Source organism: Pteropus alecto, unplaced genomic scaffold, assembly GCF_000325575.1.
Source record: "Pteropus alecto unplaced genomic scaffold, ASM32557v1 scaffold25, whole genome shotgun sequence".
Taxonomy (NCBI): domain Eukaryota; kingdom Metazoa; phylum Chordata; class Mammalia; order Chiroptera; family Pteropodidae; genus Pteropus; species Pteropus alecto.
The window spans coordinates 33,056,401-33,078,543 of NW_006441955.1; the positions used below are offsets into that span (position 1 = coordinate 33,056,401).

At 36.3% G+C, this 22,143-nt stretch overlaps 1 protein-coding gene across 19 annotated transcripts in view; it reads right to left on the bottom strand.

Annotated features, from left to right (window-relative positions):
* KYAT3 (kynurenine aminotransferase 3) overlaps positions 1 to 22,143 on the bottom strand; it is a 48,059-nt gene that overhangs the window by 23,881 nt on the left and 2,035 nt on the right. The window contains exons 2-5 of one of the 19 annotated variants that reach the window (XM_025052012.1): positions 18,637 to 18,678; positions 6,657 to 6,714; positions 3,246 to 3,304; positions 2,510 to 2,654 (exon numbers count right to left, since the gene is read on the bottom strand). In XM_025052012.1, coding sequence (XP_024907780.1) covers positions 2,510 to 2,654; positions 3,246 to 3,301 — 201 coding nt within the window. In that variant the 5' untranslated portion in view covers positions 3,302 to 3,304; positions 6,657 to 6,714; positions 18,637 to 18,678. Of the gene's footprint in view, positions 1 to 2,509; positions 2,655 to 3,245; positions 3,321 to 6,656; positions 6,715 to 18,576; positions 18,679 to 19,165; positions 19,280 to 22,143 lie in introns of those variants that run through there. The other 18 variants (XM_025052011.1, XM_025052015.1, XM_025052014.1 and 15 more) reach the window with 18 other exon arrangements.

Below are 22,143 nucleotides of genomic sequence, written 5' to 3' on the forward strand. Positions count from 1 at the left end.
AAAGAAAAACGAAAAAAAAAAACAAAACCTTGAATTATGGGACCTAGTTCGTTGAGGTAATTTTGCTCTGAAAGGTAAGAATTTTTCAAATTTGGGTTTTATAATCATCCAAAGAAAATTTGTAGTTTTAATTGGCAACAAATTAAAATAATTTTTTCTTACCTTCAGAGGGTTTCTACATGAATGGTCATGAAGACTCACTAATGATTAAAAACTTCCTATTAAATGATTATTTTTAGAATACAAAATTTCAAAGTATTTGCTTTGAATAAAAATTGACTTCAACGCCAAATATATTCTTGGTAGTACCTTTTGATAGTAATTAGATCAGATTTAAGTACTTTATTCTGACAGCAATTAAATCATATTGAATACAGCTGGATGTTTTTCCCAGTTAAAATCAGCCAGAAACCCTACATTAACTGTATATTGCCCGAATCTGTTCTTCTAAGTCTCTGGATAGAAAGTTATGCCAACCAATGGACTATGGAGAGAGAGAAAAAGAATTCACCAAAGAAACACACATTAGTGTTGATGCGATAGCAAATGTTAGGAAGAAATGGAACATTATTCACACTGATAGCCAAGAGAGCAGGAAATGAGGGTTTGTAAATGCACAAAGTCTGAGACTTGGGGAGGCCTGCGACTTCTTGAGTAGCGCCTCCTCGATCTTCTCGTCCACGTTCTGTTCCCTTCTCTTCTTTCTTTCCGTTCCCTTTCCCTCTCCTTGTCTTTTTTGGTATTAAAGTCAGTATTTTTTATTTTTTCCCGTCTAACATCTACTTTCTCTTTTTGCTTTTGGGGAACCACCCCGATTTCCTGTCACTTGTGCGTATCCAAGTGCAGGCCATGTGCCTTTTGTTTGGAAAGCGCCTGGGCTCTGGAGGAATAAACTGAGTCAGAATGCAGGAGAAGAGGGAAACTGGCTGGATACACCCCAGGTTTGTGAGGTAAAAGGGTCTTAGGTTCCTTCTAAGTTATCCACCCCAGTTCCTGTGAAAAAAAGGAGGCATTTTTTGTCAAAGATGCATTTATCTGTCATCTTTTTATTCCTTTCAGAATATTGGCTAGTATTTTCCAGATCCTCACTGAGTTAAACTCAACAAAAACAAAGCTATAGCACATTTATCCTATTTTGAATTTAGATAATATATTAGAGAAACTGCATATAATTAATAAAAGAGGAGGTGATAGAACATAGCCATTAAACTAAAAAATAATAGCAAAAGAAAAAGACCTTGTAAATTCAACCTCAAAAAATATGCATGAATTGTAGAAGGAGCAAGCAAAGGCTGTCACCACTCCTAGAAATCCAAAATTTCCTTTGAATTTCATTTTACTATCAGGTCTAACAAATTCTAGCAAAGGGTGATCTGAAAGCAATTATAAACATTAAACATCCTTTCTTAGAATGATATAGGTTTGTGTTTTTAAATTTTTAACTACAAAGATAATTCATGCTTCATATAAAATTTAAACTAGGCAAAGATGTGTAAAAAAAAATTATTTCTCCTCAACATCACTTCCTTCCCATCCCCCCGAGATACGAATGTCCTCAGCCTGGTGATAGTGCAACACCATTCCCAGTGCCTGTACCAAAAACATATATATATATATGTTTTTGGTACACACACGCACACGCGCGCACACACACACACACTCACATATATTTACAAAAACTGGAGAATATGCAAATGTATGGGCATGGTTATGTTCTAATAGAATTTTACTTACAAAAAAAAGGAATGGGTCAGATTTGACCACTGGCCATAACTTAAGAAACTCTGCTATGAATGAATTTAAGGAGAAGTGTCATCTTAACAATATTTAGTGCTCTAATCCACTAATATCATATATCGCTCCATTTATTTAGGCATTATCAAATTTCTTTCAGCAATGTATTATATTTTTAGTGTATAGAGTTTACATATATTTTAAAAATTCAGATCTAAGTATTTCATGTATTTTAATGCCATTATAAATTGTATTTTAAAAAGTTTTACTTTCCGACTTCATTTTTAGTATAGAGAAATACAATTGATTTTTGTATATTGGCCTTGTGTCTTGCAACCTTGTTCAATTCACTTAGTAGGTTATGACAGCTTTTTTTTTTGGTAGAATCTAGGAAATCTCTGAATATTCTGGGCTTTTAATTGCAGAAGGATGGGGGTTGGGTTGAGGTAGAGTGGAAGAAAGCAACGAGATGGAAATAAGAGGATATTAATTAAGAGGCCAGTGCTAAGGCTGCATAAATGTTAATGGGAGAGAAACACATGTCTCAAGAGAATATTCTCCCTCCTTTGTTGCTATAGAATCATCCTGGCACAAGACAGAACTGTGGAGGGGCAGGAAGTAGGGGACGGTTCACCATAGGGTTATCAGGGCAAGGGTTATCAGGTTGGGACAGTTGGTCCCATAAAGCCAGTTACACAGAAGTGACAAAAGTATGTTCATACACAATACAATATGAAATACAAGCTTATTCCCCATATAGTCCTCCTATACTTACAAAGCCGTTTGTATACTGATTCAGGCTATCAATTGCTGCAATCTTTGATAATTCTTCCTTGACATATAGAGGAGGGGATATATCTGGAAGGCCTTGGCCAAGATTCACAACAGAGGGTGCTGCAGCCAATTTGGTAAATTCGATCCTAAGATTTAAAAAATGCTAATATCAATAAGCACAATAATTACAAAGTTAACTTTATAACTTATAGTCTTATTATAAAACTGAAAAATAAGACTTAGTTTAGTCTAACATTAAAAATAATAAGTTCTCAACAAAAATTTTACCATCTACAAACTGACTTCACTAAATAAAATGCTGGCTGAACTAATGAACTTAATGCTTCTTACAAATCTCAGTTCCATGATACCCATATTTTAATCACATACATATAGTTTTCTCAATCATATCAGCCACTGCTATATTCTCTTATTAACTGTTAGATAATAGCGCTAATAAGAAAAGTTCATAAATTAGAAGGTAAGTTCCATAAGGGCATCAACCAAAATTGTCTTTTCTCTGCCTATTTCCAAGGCTTAGCGAAGGGTTTGATACATTTGCTACATAAATAAATCAGTGTCTGGATCATTAACTTTCTTCTATTCCATTTAATGGATAAATTAAAGTTGATTTATTTATAGACCATTGATAAGGCAAAAAATTCCCAAATAAGGATAAAAGAATGTATAGGAAAAAAAATTCACCAAATTACTACTGTTTGTTCTAAGGTACTTACCACACGTTACTATCAAGGCCTTCGATTCGTTTTGCATTTTTAAATTTCAAAGACATTTTCTGAAAGATATAAATACTAAAAGTTTTTTAGTTTCTCTAATCAAAATTCAAAAATGCCAGAAGATCAAGGGAAACTCTCTTCTCTATTGTCGGCCTGGGGAAAATGGCACCATAAAGATAAATGCTAGACTCCAATAAAAAATTCTGAAGAGGAATTCATTCCCCGACTACTGTCCTGAGGAGTGCATTTTCTTATGAACCTTAGGTGTTTATCTTCTCACATAAGAACCAAAATATCATCCTCACCTAAGTAATAAATCAATTTAAAGACCTGAAATGTACCAAAGAGAATAAAAATGATGCTAATAAAAAGTTTAAAAAAATATCTTGAGTCTGAAGATCATTTTAGGTAAGATGTGCTAACAGTTTCACAAGTAGGTTTTTCATATGGCACTCAATGAATGGTTTTTAAACTACTTAATAAGGGGTTTCAACTAGTAATAATAATAAAGCTAACATTATTGTGTACTGAGTATATACCAGAAAATGTTTCAAGCGTTTTACATAATTAACTCATTTATATTCACAACAACCCTATGCAGTGGTTCTATTATTAGCCATAATTTACATATGAGGAAAGTGAGGTTCAGAGAGGATAAGATCACATAACTTTACACAAGCTAGTTACATTTAAACCCAAACATTTGCACCTCAGGATTTGAATCCAGGCAGTCTGATTCCAAAACACATACTCAGAACCATTTCCATGTACTATCTCTTACATAACAAGACCTTCTAAAAAATACTAGAATGCTGCCTTTTAAAAAAAAGTATATTAGATATTAGATCAGTTCTATTTAACAGCAAGCAAGCTATGGCTGCCATGGAAAAATATTAAAAGTTAAAATTATAGTACAGCATACAATTTTTTAGTTCTTTAGTTTCTAGAATGAAGTTTATACTGTCTCTCAAAATCACTGAATTAGCTTTGAGTTCACTGTTAACAAGCTGCTGGAAATAAAAAAAAAAAAATGATTGGCAGCATATTTGTAAAGATTTTCCTAATAGAATATTAAAGTAATTTTAATTCAATCTGGGAGGAAGATAATGATAATGGTTATTAAATAGACCATTGTTCTCATTCTATTCCCTATAATGAAACCAAGGAAAAATACCTTTTATTCTCATATTTTTAATCTTTGAAGCTCCAGTGAAGTAAATCACATGCAAATTCTCCAGAGGTTAATGTGCCTTTCAGAATAGCATTATGATTAAGTACCCACCTGAACATGACGCTATTCTAAAGACTACAATTATAAAACTAAAAAGTCCCAGAATGATAGATAGAATAGAGTTTAACAATTGTCTTTTGCCATCTCTAAAAAATGCTTAAAACTTAATGGTTCATTCAACATGTGACTACAAAAACAAAGTACAAATTCATATACAAAAAAGTGAGCTCAGTCTGCGTAGATAATTTAGACAAAAAATCCAATTTTACTTAAACTATTTAGCCAATTGAAGCCAAATGCACTTTCAGATTTAATTTTCTTTAAAATTTGTGGCTTGAACAAACAGCCTTCCCTGACTACTCTCCCTGCTTCTGTTCCTTCCCAACTCTATGCCTCAACCATTCCGATACTTCAAATATTCTATGTTCTCTCACTTCTGTGGCTCCATGTGATCATTCCTCTCCTCAAATTGGTCTTCTTGTACTGTTTCTCAACCTCTTTTTCATCACTGCCTCCCCCAAGGAGACTTTTTAAGACACATTTGTTCGAATATCTTCCCTACTCCCCCATTAAATATTAAGGAATAAGATTTTGTCAGATGGAGTTGAGCTTTGCATGGTCACAAAATATTGTAATAGCTAAGGTTTATTTCACTTGCTAAGAACCAATTTTCTCCCCCTGGGGGGCAATAAAGTCCCAGCTGAGAATACATGTTCTATACTCAATCTAATCCCTGGTCCCCGCCACCCTGTCTCTGCATTCGGCTCCTATTACACCTGCCACCTTTGGTTCTCAAGTTAGACTTCGTTTCCTCCAGAGAGCCTTCTCTGATGCCTGAAGTCAAGGTTAGGTGCTCCTCTTATGTGCTCCTATTACACGGAGTACTTTCCAGCATTTACTACATAACATTGTCATTTTTCTGTTTGTCTGTATCCTTCCATAGACTGTAAGCTCTGTGAGGACTATTGCTAGCTTGTTCACTGATGTATCTGTATTAATCCGGTTTCTTAGAGAAACAGAACCAATAGGATGTGCATCTATAAAGTGATGCACATGCAATCTTTTTTGGAGGCTGGCAAGTTTGAAATCCGCAGAGTAGTCCAGGCTGGAGACCCCAGGAAGAGGGGATGTTGCAGCTTGAATCTGAAGGTCGTCTGGAGGCAGAATTCCTTCTTCCTGGGGGTGGTGAGACTTTAGAATTTTGTCTCTTAAGGCCTTCAAATGATGGGATCAGGCCTATTACATTATAGAGGGTAATATGCTTTACTTAAAGTCTACTGACTTAAAAGTTAATTTCATCTGAAAAATACCTTCAGAGACATCTAAATTGGTATTTGACCAAATGTCTGGGTTCCATGTCCTAGCCAATTTGACACATAAAATTAACTGTCACAGCAACCAACACATAGTACTATGCCTAGCACACAGCAAGTCTTCAACAAATATCTAATGAATGAATGGAAAAAACCCACATATTAGAAGTGAACATATGGTACAAGTTAGCTCAATTTAGATATTTATAGTATCAGTCAACTTAAGTTAATCTATGCCTCAATAACAAATGATCCCCAAATCTTGGTGACTTAAAAAACATAAAGCTCTATTTCTTTTCATGGTACATATTGACTGAAGGTCATCTCCTACTCTGTTCAATGTCACTGTCACTCTGAGACATAGGTTGATGAAACAGCCTCCATGAGGAACACTGCCAGTTTCATAATAGAGGGGAAAAAAATTCTTAGAATTTTCTGCTTAGATGTACAAACTTCATTTCTACTCACAATTTATCAGCCAAAGCAATTTCCTGACTAACCCTCACACCAACATGGCAGAAATAAAGTCTGGAGATATAATGATTGGTGGTTGTTATGGGTTGAATTGTGTCTCCTGCAAAATTCATATGTTACAGTTTTAACACCCAGTACCTTAGAATATGACTTTATTTAAAAATAGGTTCATCGCAGATGTCATAAGTTGAGGTCATTAAGGTGGGCACTAATCTAATCTGACTGGTATCCTTACAAAAAGGGAAATTTGGAGACAGACTGGCATATGGGAAGAATGCCACATGAAGGAGAAGGCAGAGTCTGAGGGGATGCTTCTATAGGTCAAGGAATACCAAAGATTACCAGCAAACCACTAGAAGGTAGAGGAGAGCCATGGAACAGATTCTTCCTTACCTTCCTTAGAAAGAGCCAACCCTTCCAACACCTTGATCTTGGACTTCTAGTCTCCAAACTGTGAGATAATACATTTTTGTTGTTTAAGCCACTTAGTCTGCAGTACTTTGCTAAGGTAGCCTGAGGAAACTAATACAGTGGTGAAAATGTGTGACACCCCACAATGTCCAAAGACTTCAACATCAAGCAGTAGGTGCAAATACTCACAACTTAAGAATTACTTGCCAGAGTAGATCCAGTATTAGGAAATTAAAATACACCTGGAATCCTATAGGGAATTAAGTACGAGCCTTAGGTGTACAATAGAACATCTATAGAGCCTGTAAAATATTGGACTGGCTAACTCGATGGGGTAGCTTCTGCTTCCAGTGGATTAATACTCGGCATACATATATCGTTCTGCTATGTTATAAATACAAACTACTAGTGAAATAATATGCAACATCTGTTTTTTCTTCTTTTATTTTTAGGCTGAAAAATACAGTCCTATAGAATCACCACTAGGTACCACTTGGCAGAGATGAGAAAAGCTTAGTTATTAAGTCTTTAAAATGTTTACTGCAATGATGCTGGAACAAGCAAAGTTTGGAAAGAAGAAAATAAAAATACTCATTCTCCTAAGGCCTGAGCACACTAAAGTTTCAATTGTGTATATTTTGAGGACTCTGCCTGTAAGACCTGTTGCATTTAGGCGGGATAAAACAGGTGTAGAAAGTCTTCCCAAATGGTGGGCTGAAGCTGGGGATATCAAGGCTGCTGACATCTAGAAAGCACAGGCTATGAGTCAAGTGCGGAAAAGATAAAGAGTACGAGAAATTATCGGAAACGGAAATAACAGCTAATGGTTGGAGAGGTGAAGGCAATAACCAGATATGAGAAATAGATGGACTTCATGACTAGGCTGGAGCATAGAGCACCCGCACAACTGGCACCACTTTAATGTGGTGCTTGGCTGTTACGATAGCCAAAACATCTTTATCTTTCAGCTCTATGAATTAGGTATTTATAGTGGCAACAGGTTATTTTTTAAATATATTTTGCCTTTTCCCTTAACAGTATCATAAACATTTTACAAATTTTCTTAGTCATCATAAAATTTCTACTTTTAATTGGTAGGTAATATTTTAGGTTGCTCATGTATCACACTTTGCTCATTCATTGCCCTATTGTTGGGGTATTTGTTATTTCCAGTGTTTCGCCATTATAGGTAGTGTGTATCTACTGTGCATTTAATTATATGGTGCCTGCTGTTTCCTTTAAAATTTGATGTAGAAGGTGAATGCCCTATTGTAATATAAGTATTATCACAAGAAAGAGGAGAAATAGCCTCAATATTATACTCCTCTAGTTCAATCTAAACTAACAAAACAATAATTTTGATTTACTTTTACGGAAAAAAAAATATATATATAAAGTTTGATGTTCCAACAACCACAGTAATGATGCGCAGTATTTTTTTCTTCATTCCTTAGCATTTCCTAAATGTCTTTTATGTTTAAATACAGATTTATTAAAACAACAACAACAACAACAACTTTCTGCACCCTTCCCTTTGGAAAGGTAAGTTATTGACACAATACCAGTATGAGTCTGCTAGAAATTTGCTGGTTCCCCAACCTGACTAAAAAGAAACTTCTGTGCTATTCTGTCCTACCTTTGAAGATAAGAAACAGATCAATGTACAGATGCCTTTAAAGCTCCAAAGCTATGTTAACCAGACCTCTTAGTTGCATGGACAGAAACTCAATCTGAAACAGTATGTGAAAAGAGGAATTTATTAGAAAATTCATGTCACCACGAGAAGCAAAGAGGTGCAGCCAGGTTCAAGGGTAACTGAAACTAGAAACGCGAACCTCACCAGGGCTCTGCTTTATCTACGTTTCTAACCAGTCTCAGTCTGCTGCTTTACTCCACGTGAAATGAAACAGTCATACCTCTTAATTTCACCACCATAAAGGGACTGAGTGTGGCTTTTTCTGGTTTCAAAAATTCTAGGGAAGAGCTCTGAATGGCTTAGATTTGGCTAATAGACGGTGGCTTTCCCCAACAATTTAACAATTTAAAAATACTATATTAACAAAGCTCCTTAACACTATGATGAAAAGATATTAGAAAAAGCAGTGGAAGGCAAGATTGAGAGGTGTTCAGATGAAGTGAAATGCCTTTTTTTTTATATCTTTGTGATATGCTCTCTACCCAATCAAAAAAGGGTACAGACCTGACTCCACAATCCCTGCTCCCCGACCTAGAACCTGTCAGTGCTCCTGGATAATGTCTCTATAAATATACCGCATGGTTGAAATCCATGGATGGAATGGGGAAAAGAGCATTTTCCAGAAAAATAGGAGGAACTACTATCCTTAGAAGGAAGGAGGGGTTTCAGGCCACAGAGTCCATTTGAGTCCATCTACATGGGAAAGCTGATAGGAAGAGTGGGGTAGACACCCTGCCTCTACAGCAGAGCTGAAGATTTGGAGCTCAAAGTTCTATAGCTGGAACAAAGAGCCAGAGGGAAAAGATGACCGGAAACCAAATTCTAAGGCAGGGGTAAAATTAAGTTTTCTCTTATATGCCAATTCATTGATTTCTAGTGAATGCAATCTCATGTCTCCCTTACATTCTACTATACTGACTTTGATCCACTCATGTAATAAATATTTATCGAAGACCTATTATGTACAAGGTACTCTTCTGCTTGGGATATATCAGTGAGCAAAATAGACCAAGGTTTCCTATTCTAATTGAAGCCTTCTTTCTATGCCTTAAATACTCTGGGTGTGTTCCTATCTGTCGTAGGTTATATTACTTTACATAATTATTCATCTCTCCTTTTCAGAAGAAGTGACTTTGAGATTGCCCATGTGATGTGCTCTGGTCAATGGAATGTGAGTGAATGCGACACACTACGTCCAGGAGAAGCTTTAAACGCTGTTGCAAGGTTTGTCTCGTGTTGTAAGAGACGCCTGCGGTCCTGGCAGGATGTCTGGTGCTTGGAGTAACAAGAACATTGGAAGAAGATGTGGACTTGCACGTTACAGGAAGGGCGCATACGCCTGACCAATTCCAAGACTTCTTGCTCTAGGGACTAGAAAAAGAAACTTAAGAGGATAAGAAAAAGATATTTAAGAGGAAGGAGCTGAGAACACGGAGATGGCTTTGAGGCTGAATCTGGTAGTTGGCTGTAGCTTGCATCTACTGACCTGAGAGTAACTATTATTAAATTACAAAGCTAGCATTGTTGAGAAACTCAATGAAAGGCCATGGAGATAGGAAGTGAAAGGAAGTATTGTCCATCCTCCTCTCCTTTATCCATGTAAGTTATACATTTCCAGTCTCTGACTCTTCTTCCAAACCGTCTCTGCTACAGGCTCGGCCTCTAGTTCTTCCCTTCTCTACTATGAGAAGACCATGTCTAGGTAAGGGCTAGTCCTGTAGCCTGGATTCTGGAATAAAGACACACAGAGTACAGCTGCAGCCTGGAGCACAGCCACAATTGACTTGTAGTTTACATATGAGTGAGAGTGAAATGTTTACTGATATAAGGTAAGATTTTGCAGAGCTGAATGATAAAAGAACCTTTGCTATTACTGTGTCCTTTGCCTGGAATGCACCTCTCCTAGATCTTCACGTGGCTGGCTCTTTATGTCATTCTATTCATTATGCTCCCTATTCAAGTAGAACCTCCTCAGAGTGGGCTTCTAAAACTATATGCCCTAACATTACCCATCCCCTCCTCCCACCAGTACTACCAAGAATTTTTGCATATTTCTCCATTTAATTTTCTTATGACATGCACTATTATTTGAAATTATTTATTGTTCCTTGTTAATTATGTCTCTCTCGCTAAAATGGAAAATTCAGAAAACAAAACATGTCTTGTTCAGTGCTGTATCTCCAGTATCTAAAATGGTGCATGGCAAGTACTGTGTTCAAAGATATTTTCTGAACACAGGAAGGAAATCCTATCTCTCTTACATTTCCTCATTTTGAATTACCTCAATGGCATACTGCGTCTTTTCCATCATTTGCAGTGCTCCAGAGTTCTGTACTTAAAACACAGATTAGGGTATGCTACTGTCTTGCTCTAAAATCTTCAGTGATTCTCCTCAATCTTTGAAATGAAATTCAAATTCAAGGCCTTAATTTACTTCCAGCTTTCACTCCCACCATGCCATCCCCTCACATACAGTGATTCAATAGCTTAGGATCACTTGTCATTCTCTAATTGCATTCAGTAAGTTTCCGTTTACCACACTTTTTATTCAAGTTCTTTCCTCTGGATATGATCTTCATAATCCCCACTGTGGCAGGCTCAGAAATGACCTCCCCAAAGCCATCATATCCTAATCTTTGGAACTTGTGAATATCACCTTACATGAAAATATATACCCTTATACCCTTGCAAATTTGATGAAGGATCTTGAGACAGACAGATAATTGTGGACTATCCAGGTGGGCCCTAAATTTAATCGAGGTGTACTTATAAGAGGGAGATTATATGCTCACAGAGAAGGCAATGTGAAGATGGAGCAGAAAGAGAGTTGAAGGTGCCGCCCAAGAAATTAGAGTGAGATGGCCATAAGCCAAGGAATACCAGCAGCCACCAGAAGCTCGAAGAAGCAAGGAATAAATTCTCCCCTTGAGCTTCTGTAGGGAACTTCTGTGGTCCTGCTGATACCTTGATTTTGACCCAGAATCCAATTTTGGATTCTGGCCTTCAGAATTATAAGAGAATAAATTTCTGTTGTATTCAACCATCAAGTTGGTAGTGATTTGTTACAGCAGCCAAAGGAAAGTAATAGATCCACCTGTTTAATATTTAAACACAATCCACCTGATAAAATATATCTTAGATTGAATGTCTAAGAAATGTTTTCAGATTCTCAGTTATAATTAATCTTTTCTTCCCCTATCCTCCCCTAGACCTCTCTCCTGCTTATCACAATCTCTATGGTATGTGTATACACATCAGTTTTCAGGTTTTCTTTTAGAACCTGAAGTTTGTCTCCTTACATCTTTCAAATTCCCTAGGGAAAAAAAAGTATATGTATATTTGTGTGCGTACCTGTATCTCTACACTCACATAGTAGATTCTCAGTAAAACATATATATTGAATTAACAATAGTTTTGCTTAGGGACATACAGAATAGTGATTAAAGACATTAACAGTATGACTAAAGAAATTATTAAGCTCTTCCAAAGGTATATTTCCTTATTGGTAAATTGGAGATAAAAATATTTCTTACAACATAGGATAGTTAGAAGGATGAAATAAGTTATCACATAAAGCACTTAGTATAGTGGTACATAATGAAGACTCAAAAAATGTTTATTGGTTGACTTAAAAAAAATCTATAAAATCTATTATGACATTGTAGGAAATCAGTAAAAGCCACCGCCAAAAATGCTATTTTGACATAAGGATCATTTTTAGTTGAAGGAAATCACGACGAAACAGATACCAGAAAAGTTCTCGGCCTCTTGCCCCCTCTACCACCAAGAAAGGCAGGACAGTCCTTAGTTTTTGGAGACAATTCTAGATTCTATAAGCCGAAATAGCACCAGAGGAATCTACATAATAGGTCTTATTAAAACAACCTTTCTCTTCCATTCCTAAACCCCTTAATCTTTGTCTTGTCACTTCTCTACAAATTTATTGTTCTTTTTTAGGATATCACTAACTATCCCCTTTGAGTTACTCATCATTGCGTTCTCCTGTTAATAGTAAATAGTAGTAGTAAAACTCTGTTTTACCCTTGTTAATCTGTCAGTCTAATTTGCAGGGCCTCAGCCAGAAAACCTAGGAGGGCAGAGGAAAAAGTTGTATTTTTATCTCCCCTATATCATTTGGTGGCTCAAATGTCTCTTATTAAATAGGTGAACCATAGAACAGGAGAGAGTATTTACAAGACATAGACCTAAGAAAAGATTTGTTCAGAATATATAAAGAACTTTGGCAACTTAATAAGAAGGCAAACAATCCAGTTACAAATGGATAAAAGATCTGACAGCCATTTCACAGATGAGGGATGGCTAAGAAGCACATAAAACATACTCAACATCATCAGTCACCAGGGAAATGAAAATTAAACTATAATGAAGTAACACTAGATACCCATTAGGATGGCTAAAATTATGGAGTGTTGGTAAGGACATGGGCAGCTAGAACTCTTTCAACCTCGGTGGAAATGTAAAATGTTGCAACTGCCTTAGAAAACTGCTTTGCAGTTACTTAAAAATTAAACATACATCTACCACACAACCCGGCCATTCCACTATTAGATGATCATCCAAAAGAAGTGAAAACCTACGTCCACACGATGGCTTGTATACATAAGTGTTCATAACAGCTTCGTTCACAATAGTCACAAACTGGAAACAATCCAAAAGTCCATCAGTAGGTGAATGGATAAACTAATAATGGTAGTTATCCATATAATGGGATACTACTCAGCAATAAAAAGGAATGAATTACTCACGAATTTCAAAATCATTATGCATGTGAAAGAAACCATAAACAAGAGTACATACTACATGATCCCATTTATATACTTTTTTAAAAAGCAAACTAGTCTGTGGCAATGGAGAACAAGTCAACAGAATGAGGGATGGACTGCAAAGGAACATGAAGAACCTTTTAGGGGTAATGGAATGTTCTGTAGGTTGATTTTAGCAGTGGTTTCATGGTATGTACATCTTAATTACTGAGTTTTACACTCTAAATAGATGCAGTTTATTGTTCCTTGGAAAAGCCTATTTTACAAAGCTGTCATGGTAGTTTCCTATAAAACTAAAGATGCTCTTAAATACAACCCAGCAATCTCTTCTTGGTATTTACCCAAAGGATTTGAAAAATCACGTCCACATAAAAACCTGTCCACGGATGTTTGCAGCAGCTTTATTCATAACCGCCTAAACTTGGAAGATATTCTCTAGTAAGTAAATGGATAAACAAACTGTGGTACATCCAGACAATGGAATATTATTCAGTGCTATAAAGAAATGAGCTATGGAGCAAAGAAAAGACATGGGAGGAAGCTTAAAGGCAAAATCATGGAGACAGTAAAAAGATCAGTGGTTTCCCAGGCTTGGGGAGGAGGAATGAATAGGTAGAAGACAAGAGGATTTTTAGGGCAGTGAAACTATTTCTGTATGATACTAGAAAGGAGATTCATATCCATGTACATTTGTCAAAACCCACAGAATGTACAACACCAACAGTGAACCCTAATATAAACTATGGACACTGGATGACAAGGATGTGTCAATATAAGTCTACTGATTATAACAAATGTACCACTGTGGTAGAGGATACTGATAATGGGGAAGGCCATGCATGGAGGCAGGCAGGGCGTATATATGAAATCTGTAGTTCCTGCTCCAATGTGCTATGAACCTAAAAATAGTGTATTAAAAAAAGTAGTGAAGGTATTCTGAAACATGTTCTCTTTTTCCTTTGGACAAAATGCTCCTCAAGCAAGCAGGCTAACAGAATTATCTCAGATTTTAGATGTTTTCCAGGGTATGACTATACGCTCGGAGAAAAAAGAAAAGAAAGAAAGAAACTAAAAAACAAAAAACACACAAACAGACAAATTACATTCTTTTGCCACTAGATGGCACAGAAAAATAACAATGTTCCTGTAATGGTGGAAGAACTGAAAACTCTGAAGTGGAATCGCAAAGTAGGGACAGTTGACTTAAGACATACAAGGGGAAAATCCAATTATAACGAACTCAAAGGCACACACATTTAACTGGAAATTTTAAGCAACATATATTTAGTTGCTTTATTTTATAATTACTTGTGCCTGATATGTTGTAGCCCTTTGATATATTTGTTGACAAAATGAGTGCAAACAGAATCTGGATCCTCTTTGAGAGAGAATATATAGATAATGTAGAAAAAAATGTATACTTTAATGAAAACCTATGCAGTGGCTATAGCACACCCTTACAGGTCTGACTCTAGCAGGGCTAGAATTGGTCTGAGATATTTTGCACCTTTGTAAATTGAAGATAATTGATAGGCATGCAAACTCTGGTTCTAGAGTTTTGACTGACTTCCCTCCAACCTGTGAAAAATCGGTTTTGCCTTCATCTGCAATTCAACTCTTTTATTTCACATAAATTTGTGCTTTTTGACTTTTCCTTTGAACTGGATATAATGTCTGCTTTGTTCTCTCACACTATATGAATAAAATAAAAATCTTTAATACATGTTTATTTTTATATTTGTATGAGTCATGACTTTGCCTTTTTCTGAAAATTACCTTTCAGCAATACCTTTAGAGAAAGAAGTTTATTGGAAACAAGGGTTTCTCTAACCCTGAGAGCTGACAGAGTAGGTAAACACATAGCTGGAATACTAGGAAATGGAGTTAAGCGGAAGCAGAGTTTGCCACCCCAAAATATGCTTCTCGGATACTGATTCTCATTATTTTTAAGAAAAGACTCAGGAAAAACCTTTGACTTTTCCCCAAAATGCCTAAAAGAATTTATGCAGAGGACCTGTTCCAGGAAGGGAGATATCATCATAGAAAACTACAGTTTAATATGAAGTGTGATGGGAAGGAACTTAGCAAGGCCCCCTTGATCAAAGTCCTCTCTGCATCCCATTGCTAAAGATAGCACAGCAAATATTTATTTACCAGACATTTGCTTTTCCATCTCCGTGACAGAGTCAGGTTAAACCAATCAGGATAACTAATGGAAATGGGTCTCATGGATTTGAGACCGAGAGACAGGTAATATCTCCTGGGCACTTATACCCAGGAGACACAGTCCTTCACAGGCTAGCCAAGTTCTGTGCCTTGTAATATATGCCTATATTCTAATGAAAATTTCCAAGGTTGTTTAATGCAAAGAGCTTTCAAGCCAGATCAATCTTAGTTCCAAATTAAATATCAAAACTACTAACTGTGTGACAGTAGGCAGGTTACTTGACCTCTCTGAAACTGTTTCCTCATTTGTTAAAAAGGAAAAGGAATGCCTACCCCGTGCAATTGCTATGGTGATGAAATGAGCTGAATCTATAGTAGAAAAGCACAGTTATTGTTACCTACCAAATACTCAAAAACTTGCGCTGACTCAGAAAGTAGAAAGGAATCTCTTCGATACAAATAGCACAAGTAACTTTACACCACAGCAATAAGGAGAGGTTGGGTATGGACTAAATGTACAGTAAATTTCCACAGTGAAAAAGCAGCCTGTGATTTCTTTAGCGAAAGGCAGACTGAAGGATCAGGGAAAGTTTTTGTCTTATTTGCTATAAAATAAATGTTTTGTGCTTCTCTGATGGGCATGTATATTTTAGAATTTCTTTAAAAAAAAAAATAGACTTTTTTAGAGCAGTATTAGGTTCACAGCAAAACTGAGAACAAAGTACAGAGTTCTCACATACACACAGCCACCACCGCCAACATCTCCGATCAGAGTGTTAACATTTGTTATTACAATTGATGAACCAACACTGATACTTCATTATTAGATGTCCACGGTTTACATTAGGTTTCACTCTTGGTGCTCCACTTTCTATGGATTTTGACAAACGTGTTACATGTATCCACCGTTTGAGCACACAGAAGTCCTATTTAGGAAGGCTATTTTGAAGATAAGAAGACAATAGATTATTAATGGGAGCGAGAAGAAAACCAATGGGCTACAAATAGCAATTTGAATGACTAAACCTTAAATGAAGACTAGACTAACAAAGGGGGATACTCATTAGGCAGTAGGAGTTGGTGCTCCATGAGACCTCTCTAGAACAATCCTCCCTCCCTCCCTCTCTTTCCTTATTTCCTTCTTCCCTGCATCCCTCCCTCCTTTCCTTTTTCTTTCTTTCTCTTCCTTCCTTCCTTCCTTTCTTCCTTCCTTCCTTCCTTCCTTCCTTCTTTCCTTCCTTCCTTCCTTCCTACCTTCCTTCCTTCCTTCCTTCCTTCCTTCCTTCCTTCCTTCCTTCCTTTCTTTTTTATATTAGTTTGTTTCTGCCATCTTGTCTACTAATTCATTCTTTGGCTTTCTGGCACCAGAGGATAATATAAATTTTATCTCCCAGTTTCTATGCCTTTAAGATCTAGGTGCTAAAACAGGGGACAGATAGCAATTCTCATCCTGGGTTTGTCTTGGTTCTTTTCTTGCTGTATAGCAGTAATTTTTTCCTTAACATTTAAAATATTACTTTAAAAAAATTACAGAAGCAATAAAAATAATTTTTTTTTCCCAAAAAAGCAAATGATCCAGATAAAGGGTAGCCCAACCCTCATTACATTCCCTTCCTCATTAAGTTTTCAATGATATTAAGAATGGTGTGGATGAGAAAGATTTTCTAGTGAAAACAGGTTTACAGTAAGTAGTAGGGCTGGTTCTGATAGGTCTTTCCTGATTTAAACTTATGACTACTACCCTTTATAACACTCATGGTATGCTTTATCTATTTGCCCAACAGCAAGAAGAACAGGTATTTATCTGTGCGACTATTTTAACTTCAAAGGCTCTGAGGAAACGTAAAAAAAAATTCCAGGTGACCTATAAACTTGAATAAAGCATTGCCAGTGGGTGTTACCTGGGATGTATATTAGAATTACCTGGAAAGATTATTCAGAATACACTACAGATTTACAGATTCTCTCAGGATGGTTCTTGGGCATATACATTCTAATGGCTCCGCGGATAACAGTTCTGCACGCACAGCCTTAATTTAGTATCACAGTTTTATCTGGTCACCCTAAAGTAGTCGTGGTGGTAACAAAAAGGAGACAGAACTAAAGACATTTTGTGAGGTAGAAATCACAGTACTTACGTGTAGAAGGAGAAGTTGATGATGGTTTTTATGAAAATATCAAACTTACAAAAATGTTGAGATTAATATTAGGTTGAACAATATGAAACTGCCAATATTTACCCATTTTTGACCTACAACTATGAGAATTTCATATGATTCAACATAATATAAAACGATCATATACACATTACTCTAATTCAATAATTATCAAGATTTTGGCTCGTTTGCTTCATCTTTCCCTCTTTTCATTCTTTATTGCTGAGTAATTTAAAGCAAATCCTAGATTCATTTCATCCCTATATATTTGACATATATCTCTAAAAAGTATCGACATTTTCTTATATGGCTTTGATCTCATTATCACACCTAACAATAATTCCTCGGTATCACCTAATATCCAATACAGATTCATATTTCTCTGATTGTCTTTAAAAATTGACTGAATTAACTTTCTAAACGAGGCCAACACATTGTTTTGGTGGTTGTGGTTCTTAAGCCTCTTTTTATCCCCGAGCAGTCCCTCCAAAACATCTCTTCTTTTTTTCTCATGACACTGACTTGAAGAAACTGGGTCAGTTATCTATCCCGGGTTATGATAGTCATGGTGGCAACAAAGAAGAGATTTGTTTGCTATTGCATGATGTCACATAATCTGGTCCTCAATCCGCCATATTTTCTATAATCTTGAAGCCACAGGGCCTGCAATTATAGTCACTATAATATCCTATTTTGAATAGGCAGAGCCTACCCTTTAGAGTGCCAGAGCTAGACAGGGGTGAGTGTGGTATCTTGGTTATGCCACTTATAAGTGTATGACCTTGAGCAAGTTACTAAACCTATCTATGTCTCCACTTTCTCTTTCTTTTGTAAGACAGGAATGTAACAATTCATAACTTGAAAAGTTCTGTAAAGATAAAATGAGATAATAACTACGCAATGCCCAGTACTATGCCAGATACACAGACAGGCAAGTAGTTGCTCAGTGAATGTCAGTTCTTGCCATTGATGAGAGGACTTAGCTTATGTAACAGAAATACTCATTCCAATAAAATATTTGTAAAGTACCTTAAAATTTGTTTTTTTTTTGATATCACAGAATACGTAAAATAATTTATCTGTAAGTGATTAAGCAGTACCTACAGCAGAAGTGAAGAGTCTGAAGATTTTTGAAGAATAAATCATCTTCAGGAATTTACCTTTACTGCCAAGGAAAGAGTCTCCTCTGAGCCAAAAACATGCTACAGAATAAAATAAAAAATTTTTAAGAGCGTGAATACATGATACGTCACTATAAGACAGTTATAGCTAGCACACAGACCACAAGCTTATATAAAATATAAATAAAAAGTTTTGATAGTTGAGTTTTCTTTTCTTATTATGCTATAACTCCTATAACTAGAATCATTCTAATTATTCTAAGAAAGTCCTCTTATACAAATTTATACATATTTCATTGTAAACTAAAGATCTGTAAGGATACTAAGAATTCAAAAAGTACAGCTCTAACTTAGTCAAGAGCATTAAGTAAAAGTTCCATTTCTAGTAGCTATCAAATCCAGAATATATCAGTATAAAATCTATTCAAAATTTACTGGTGGATAACAGTCACTAGTAAAAGCACAACATGTAACAGTAAATTAAAGTTGTTAAAAACAGGTTATTTAGAAAGTTGTTTGAAAAGGATTATGTCAGGTCCTTGATAAATATAAAGAATATATGAGTGACTTTCAGGTTATTTTCTCAGATGGTACTTCTCTCAATGATTCCATAGTCAGCTAGCAAGCCATTTCAAGATATTCCAGTTGTATAACAGGCATGCATTCTGAATTACTTCTCTCTCTGTAAGGAAATCATTATCAATCATGGGTAAATGTACATAGATCAAAGCAATATGAAATTCTATTATTATACTGCCACTTAGAAGTAGAAGAAAACTCAGCTTTCTAAAAACATTCAGGCAAAGAGACCTCTTTCATCAGGTTTTACTCTGCACAAGTTGTTATCAAGGGACGGCATTTTCTTTATCTTTGATCAAACTTTAAAAGAGACAGATTCTAAGAATTCAAAGGGACCCCTGAAGCTAGCTCTGAATCTCTTCAACTTACCAAATGTTAAGGTTACAGAAAGCTTCAGATATGAAAAATAATATATTGGATGTTTCTTAAAAAGTAAACTTTAAAAAATCCTGTATTAATAAAATTTCAGCTTAAATGACAGCCTCTTAGCCATTCCACATCACATCAGCCTATTTTAATTCTCTGCAAAGCTGTATGTGTGTGTGTGTGTGCGTGCGTGCGTGCGTGCGTGTGTGTGTGTGTGTGTGTGTGTGTGTGGGACGTCACTCATTCACAAATTTATAATGTTTATGACTCCATGAACAGGGACCTGATAGTTTAGTTCACCACTGTAGTCTCTGGCATATAGTAGGTACTCGATAAATAAAAGTGTTAAATGGTGAATGAATACATAAATTCACATGATAAATTAATGATTCCAGTAGCCAAATGAGTCCTTTTATGAAATACTGATTCTTCTGTAAAGTAAATAATTATCTCTTATGTTTTATATCTTTCAAGTCAAAGACTAGGTTTTCTTAAATAAAGGCATGTCTATTCTCCTGTCACTAGTTGTTCTGTTCAGGAATATTAGCTGGGTTAGGCAGTAAGGACAGTTTTATGAAAAATTACCAAACGACAGGCACTATACTGAACGATCTTCACTTAGTATATGAAGTTATTTGATTTAGGAGTATACACATATGCATATATATATTTTAGTGAATAAACATCCATTTAATTAAATTCAACTTCATTTCTTTGGTATTAAGCAAAGTATAAGCAAAATACTTTCTTGCAAATACAAAAATGAGAGAAATCTCTTCTACTTTCTTGAGATAAACTGGGGGAAATACAGGACTAGGAATCAGAATACCTGGACTCTAATCCTCGTTCTTGATATTTAAAAAAGGTTTCTACCTTCAGATAAGTCACTAGCTCTTGTTGAGCCTAGGTTTCCCCATGTTTTGAAACAGATGAATTAATGAATCCCTAGTCTGAAGGTAATCTCAGGAGATACTAGTCACCGGCTGATCATGTGTGTGAGCTTAGATCGCAGCTCTTGGGAAATTTCACCCCAGGATGGGTACACCGTGTCCTTTGCCACAAGGCCTCAATATTTAAAGGAGTTGACACTAAATCCACTTGTTTTCATCCAGAAATCCCAAAGTCTAAATTCCATATCTTCTCTTTCTCTTCTCTTGGACAATACATAACCCCCACAATGCAATGTACTGCCTGGCAACTGACCCAGTTCTTCATTTTTCTTCCACTTTCCAAACTTTCCACTGTATCTTTAGGAATAGCTGCAGCATAACTAGCAAATTTTGTTACATCTTTATGTTTTTCAGTATTCCCTGTACCTCCTTGCTTTAACTCACACCTTACTGTTTCTTGAAAATACCATTTCTGTATTCCTCAGTGTTTGCTTTTGTTCTTACACGTCCCACTTACTTCTTGCTTGCTGTCCATTTTACTACTGTCACGCTATTACTTCCCTCATCCGCCTCCAAGATGTTATCTCTTGACCTGCTGATAACTCCCTGTCATACATTAGGATTTTGTCATTTCTCAGTTCCAAATCCTGTGATCAATCCAGGTAATTTCAACGTTTTCAGAGATAATGCATCTGACAACTGACATTCCCATGTCCATCGCTCTTCTTTTTCATGCCTCCTTAGTCATTCTCTCCTATAGCTGCACCCTGCATTTTGCCATTATCTCATCTGGTGTAACTCCAAAATAATTAAAGCATTTTTCTGTTTGCCCATGAACTACCAATCCTTTCAATTCGCTTAATCATTCCAACTAGTACTATTCTTCAGTAACATCAAGTTCTCTAGGAGGTTGTCTCCCCTTTTCCCAATCAGCCCTCGCCTTCTTTTATTTTAGATGCCAGTTCCACCACTTCGATAATGTTCTTGACGATATCCTATTCCTCCCGCCCCCACCTGGGTCTATCTTTTCACCTGTTTATAAAACCCTAGCCCTGGATGAACTCAACTACAGTGTCTTCTTTTTCTGTGGCCCATGAAGCTGTTAACTGCTGGAGAAAGTCACACAGGATAGTACTGGTTTCACCACAAACTCATGGTCATCAGTTTCAAGTTAGCCTCCCAGCATTTCTACTATATTTTATAGGTGAAAGACTGCAGCTATGCCACCCCAAAATATGCTGCTAAGTATAAGGATCATTCTGAGCTAAAGCCACTTGAAAATAGCGGAGGCAAGGATGATCTCAAAAGCAAAACTTTAAAACGGATATCATTGTATTAGCTGTCTCCTTTTCCTCAACCTATACTCTGCAAACTGATAACGATCTGCCTTTTGTACCCATTACTCCATAAAGGCAGTTCTTGCTCAGGTCAATTTTGACCTTCATATTGTTAAACCCATATTTTGCAATTCTCACTTTCCTTGAGCTCTCTGTACTTTTAGATACTGCTGGTCGAGTGGTCTCCCAGAAACACCATGTTCCCTTGGCTTCTGACATACAACAATCCCTTATTTTCCTTCTACCTCTTCCCCAGCCTGCCATTAAATGATGGAATTCCTCAATATTCAGATCTGGGCTCTCTTTCCTTCTCACTCATCACTCTCTCACTAGGTAATCTCATTGTGGAAGTAACTGTGAAGGCTTTGCTGAAA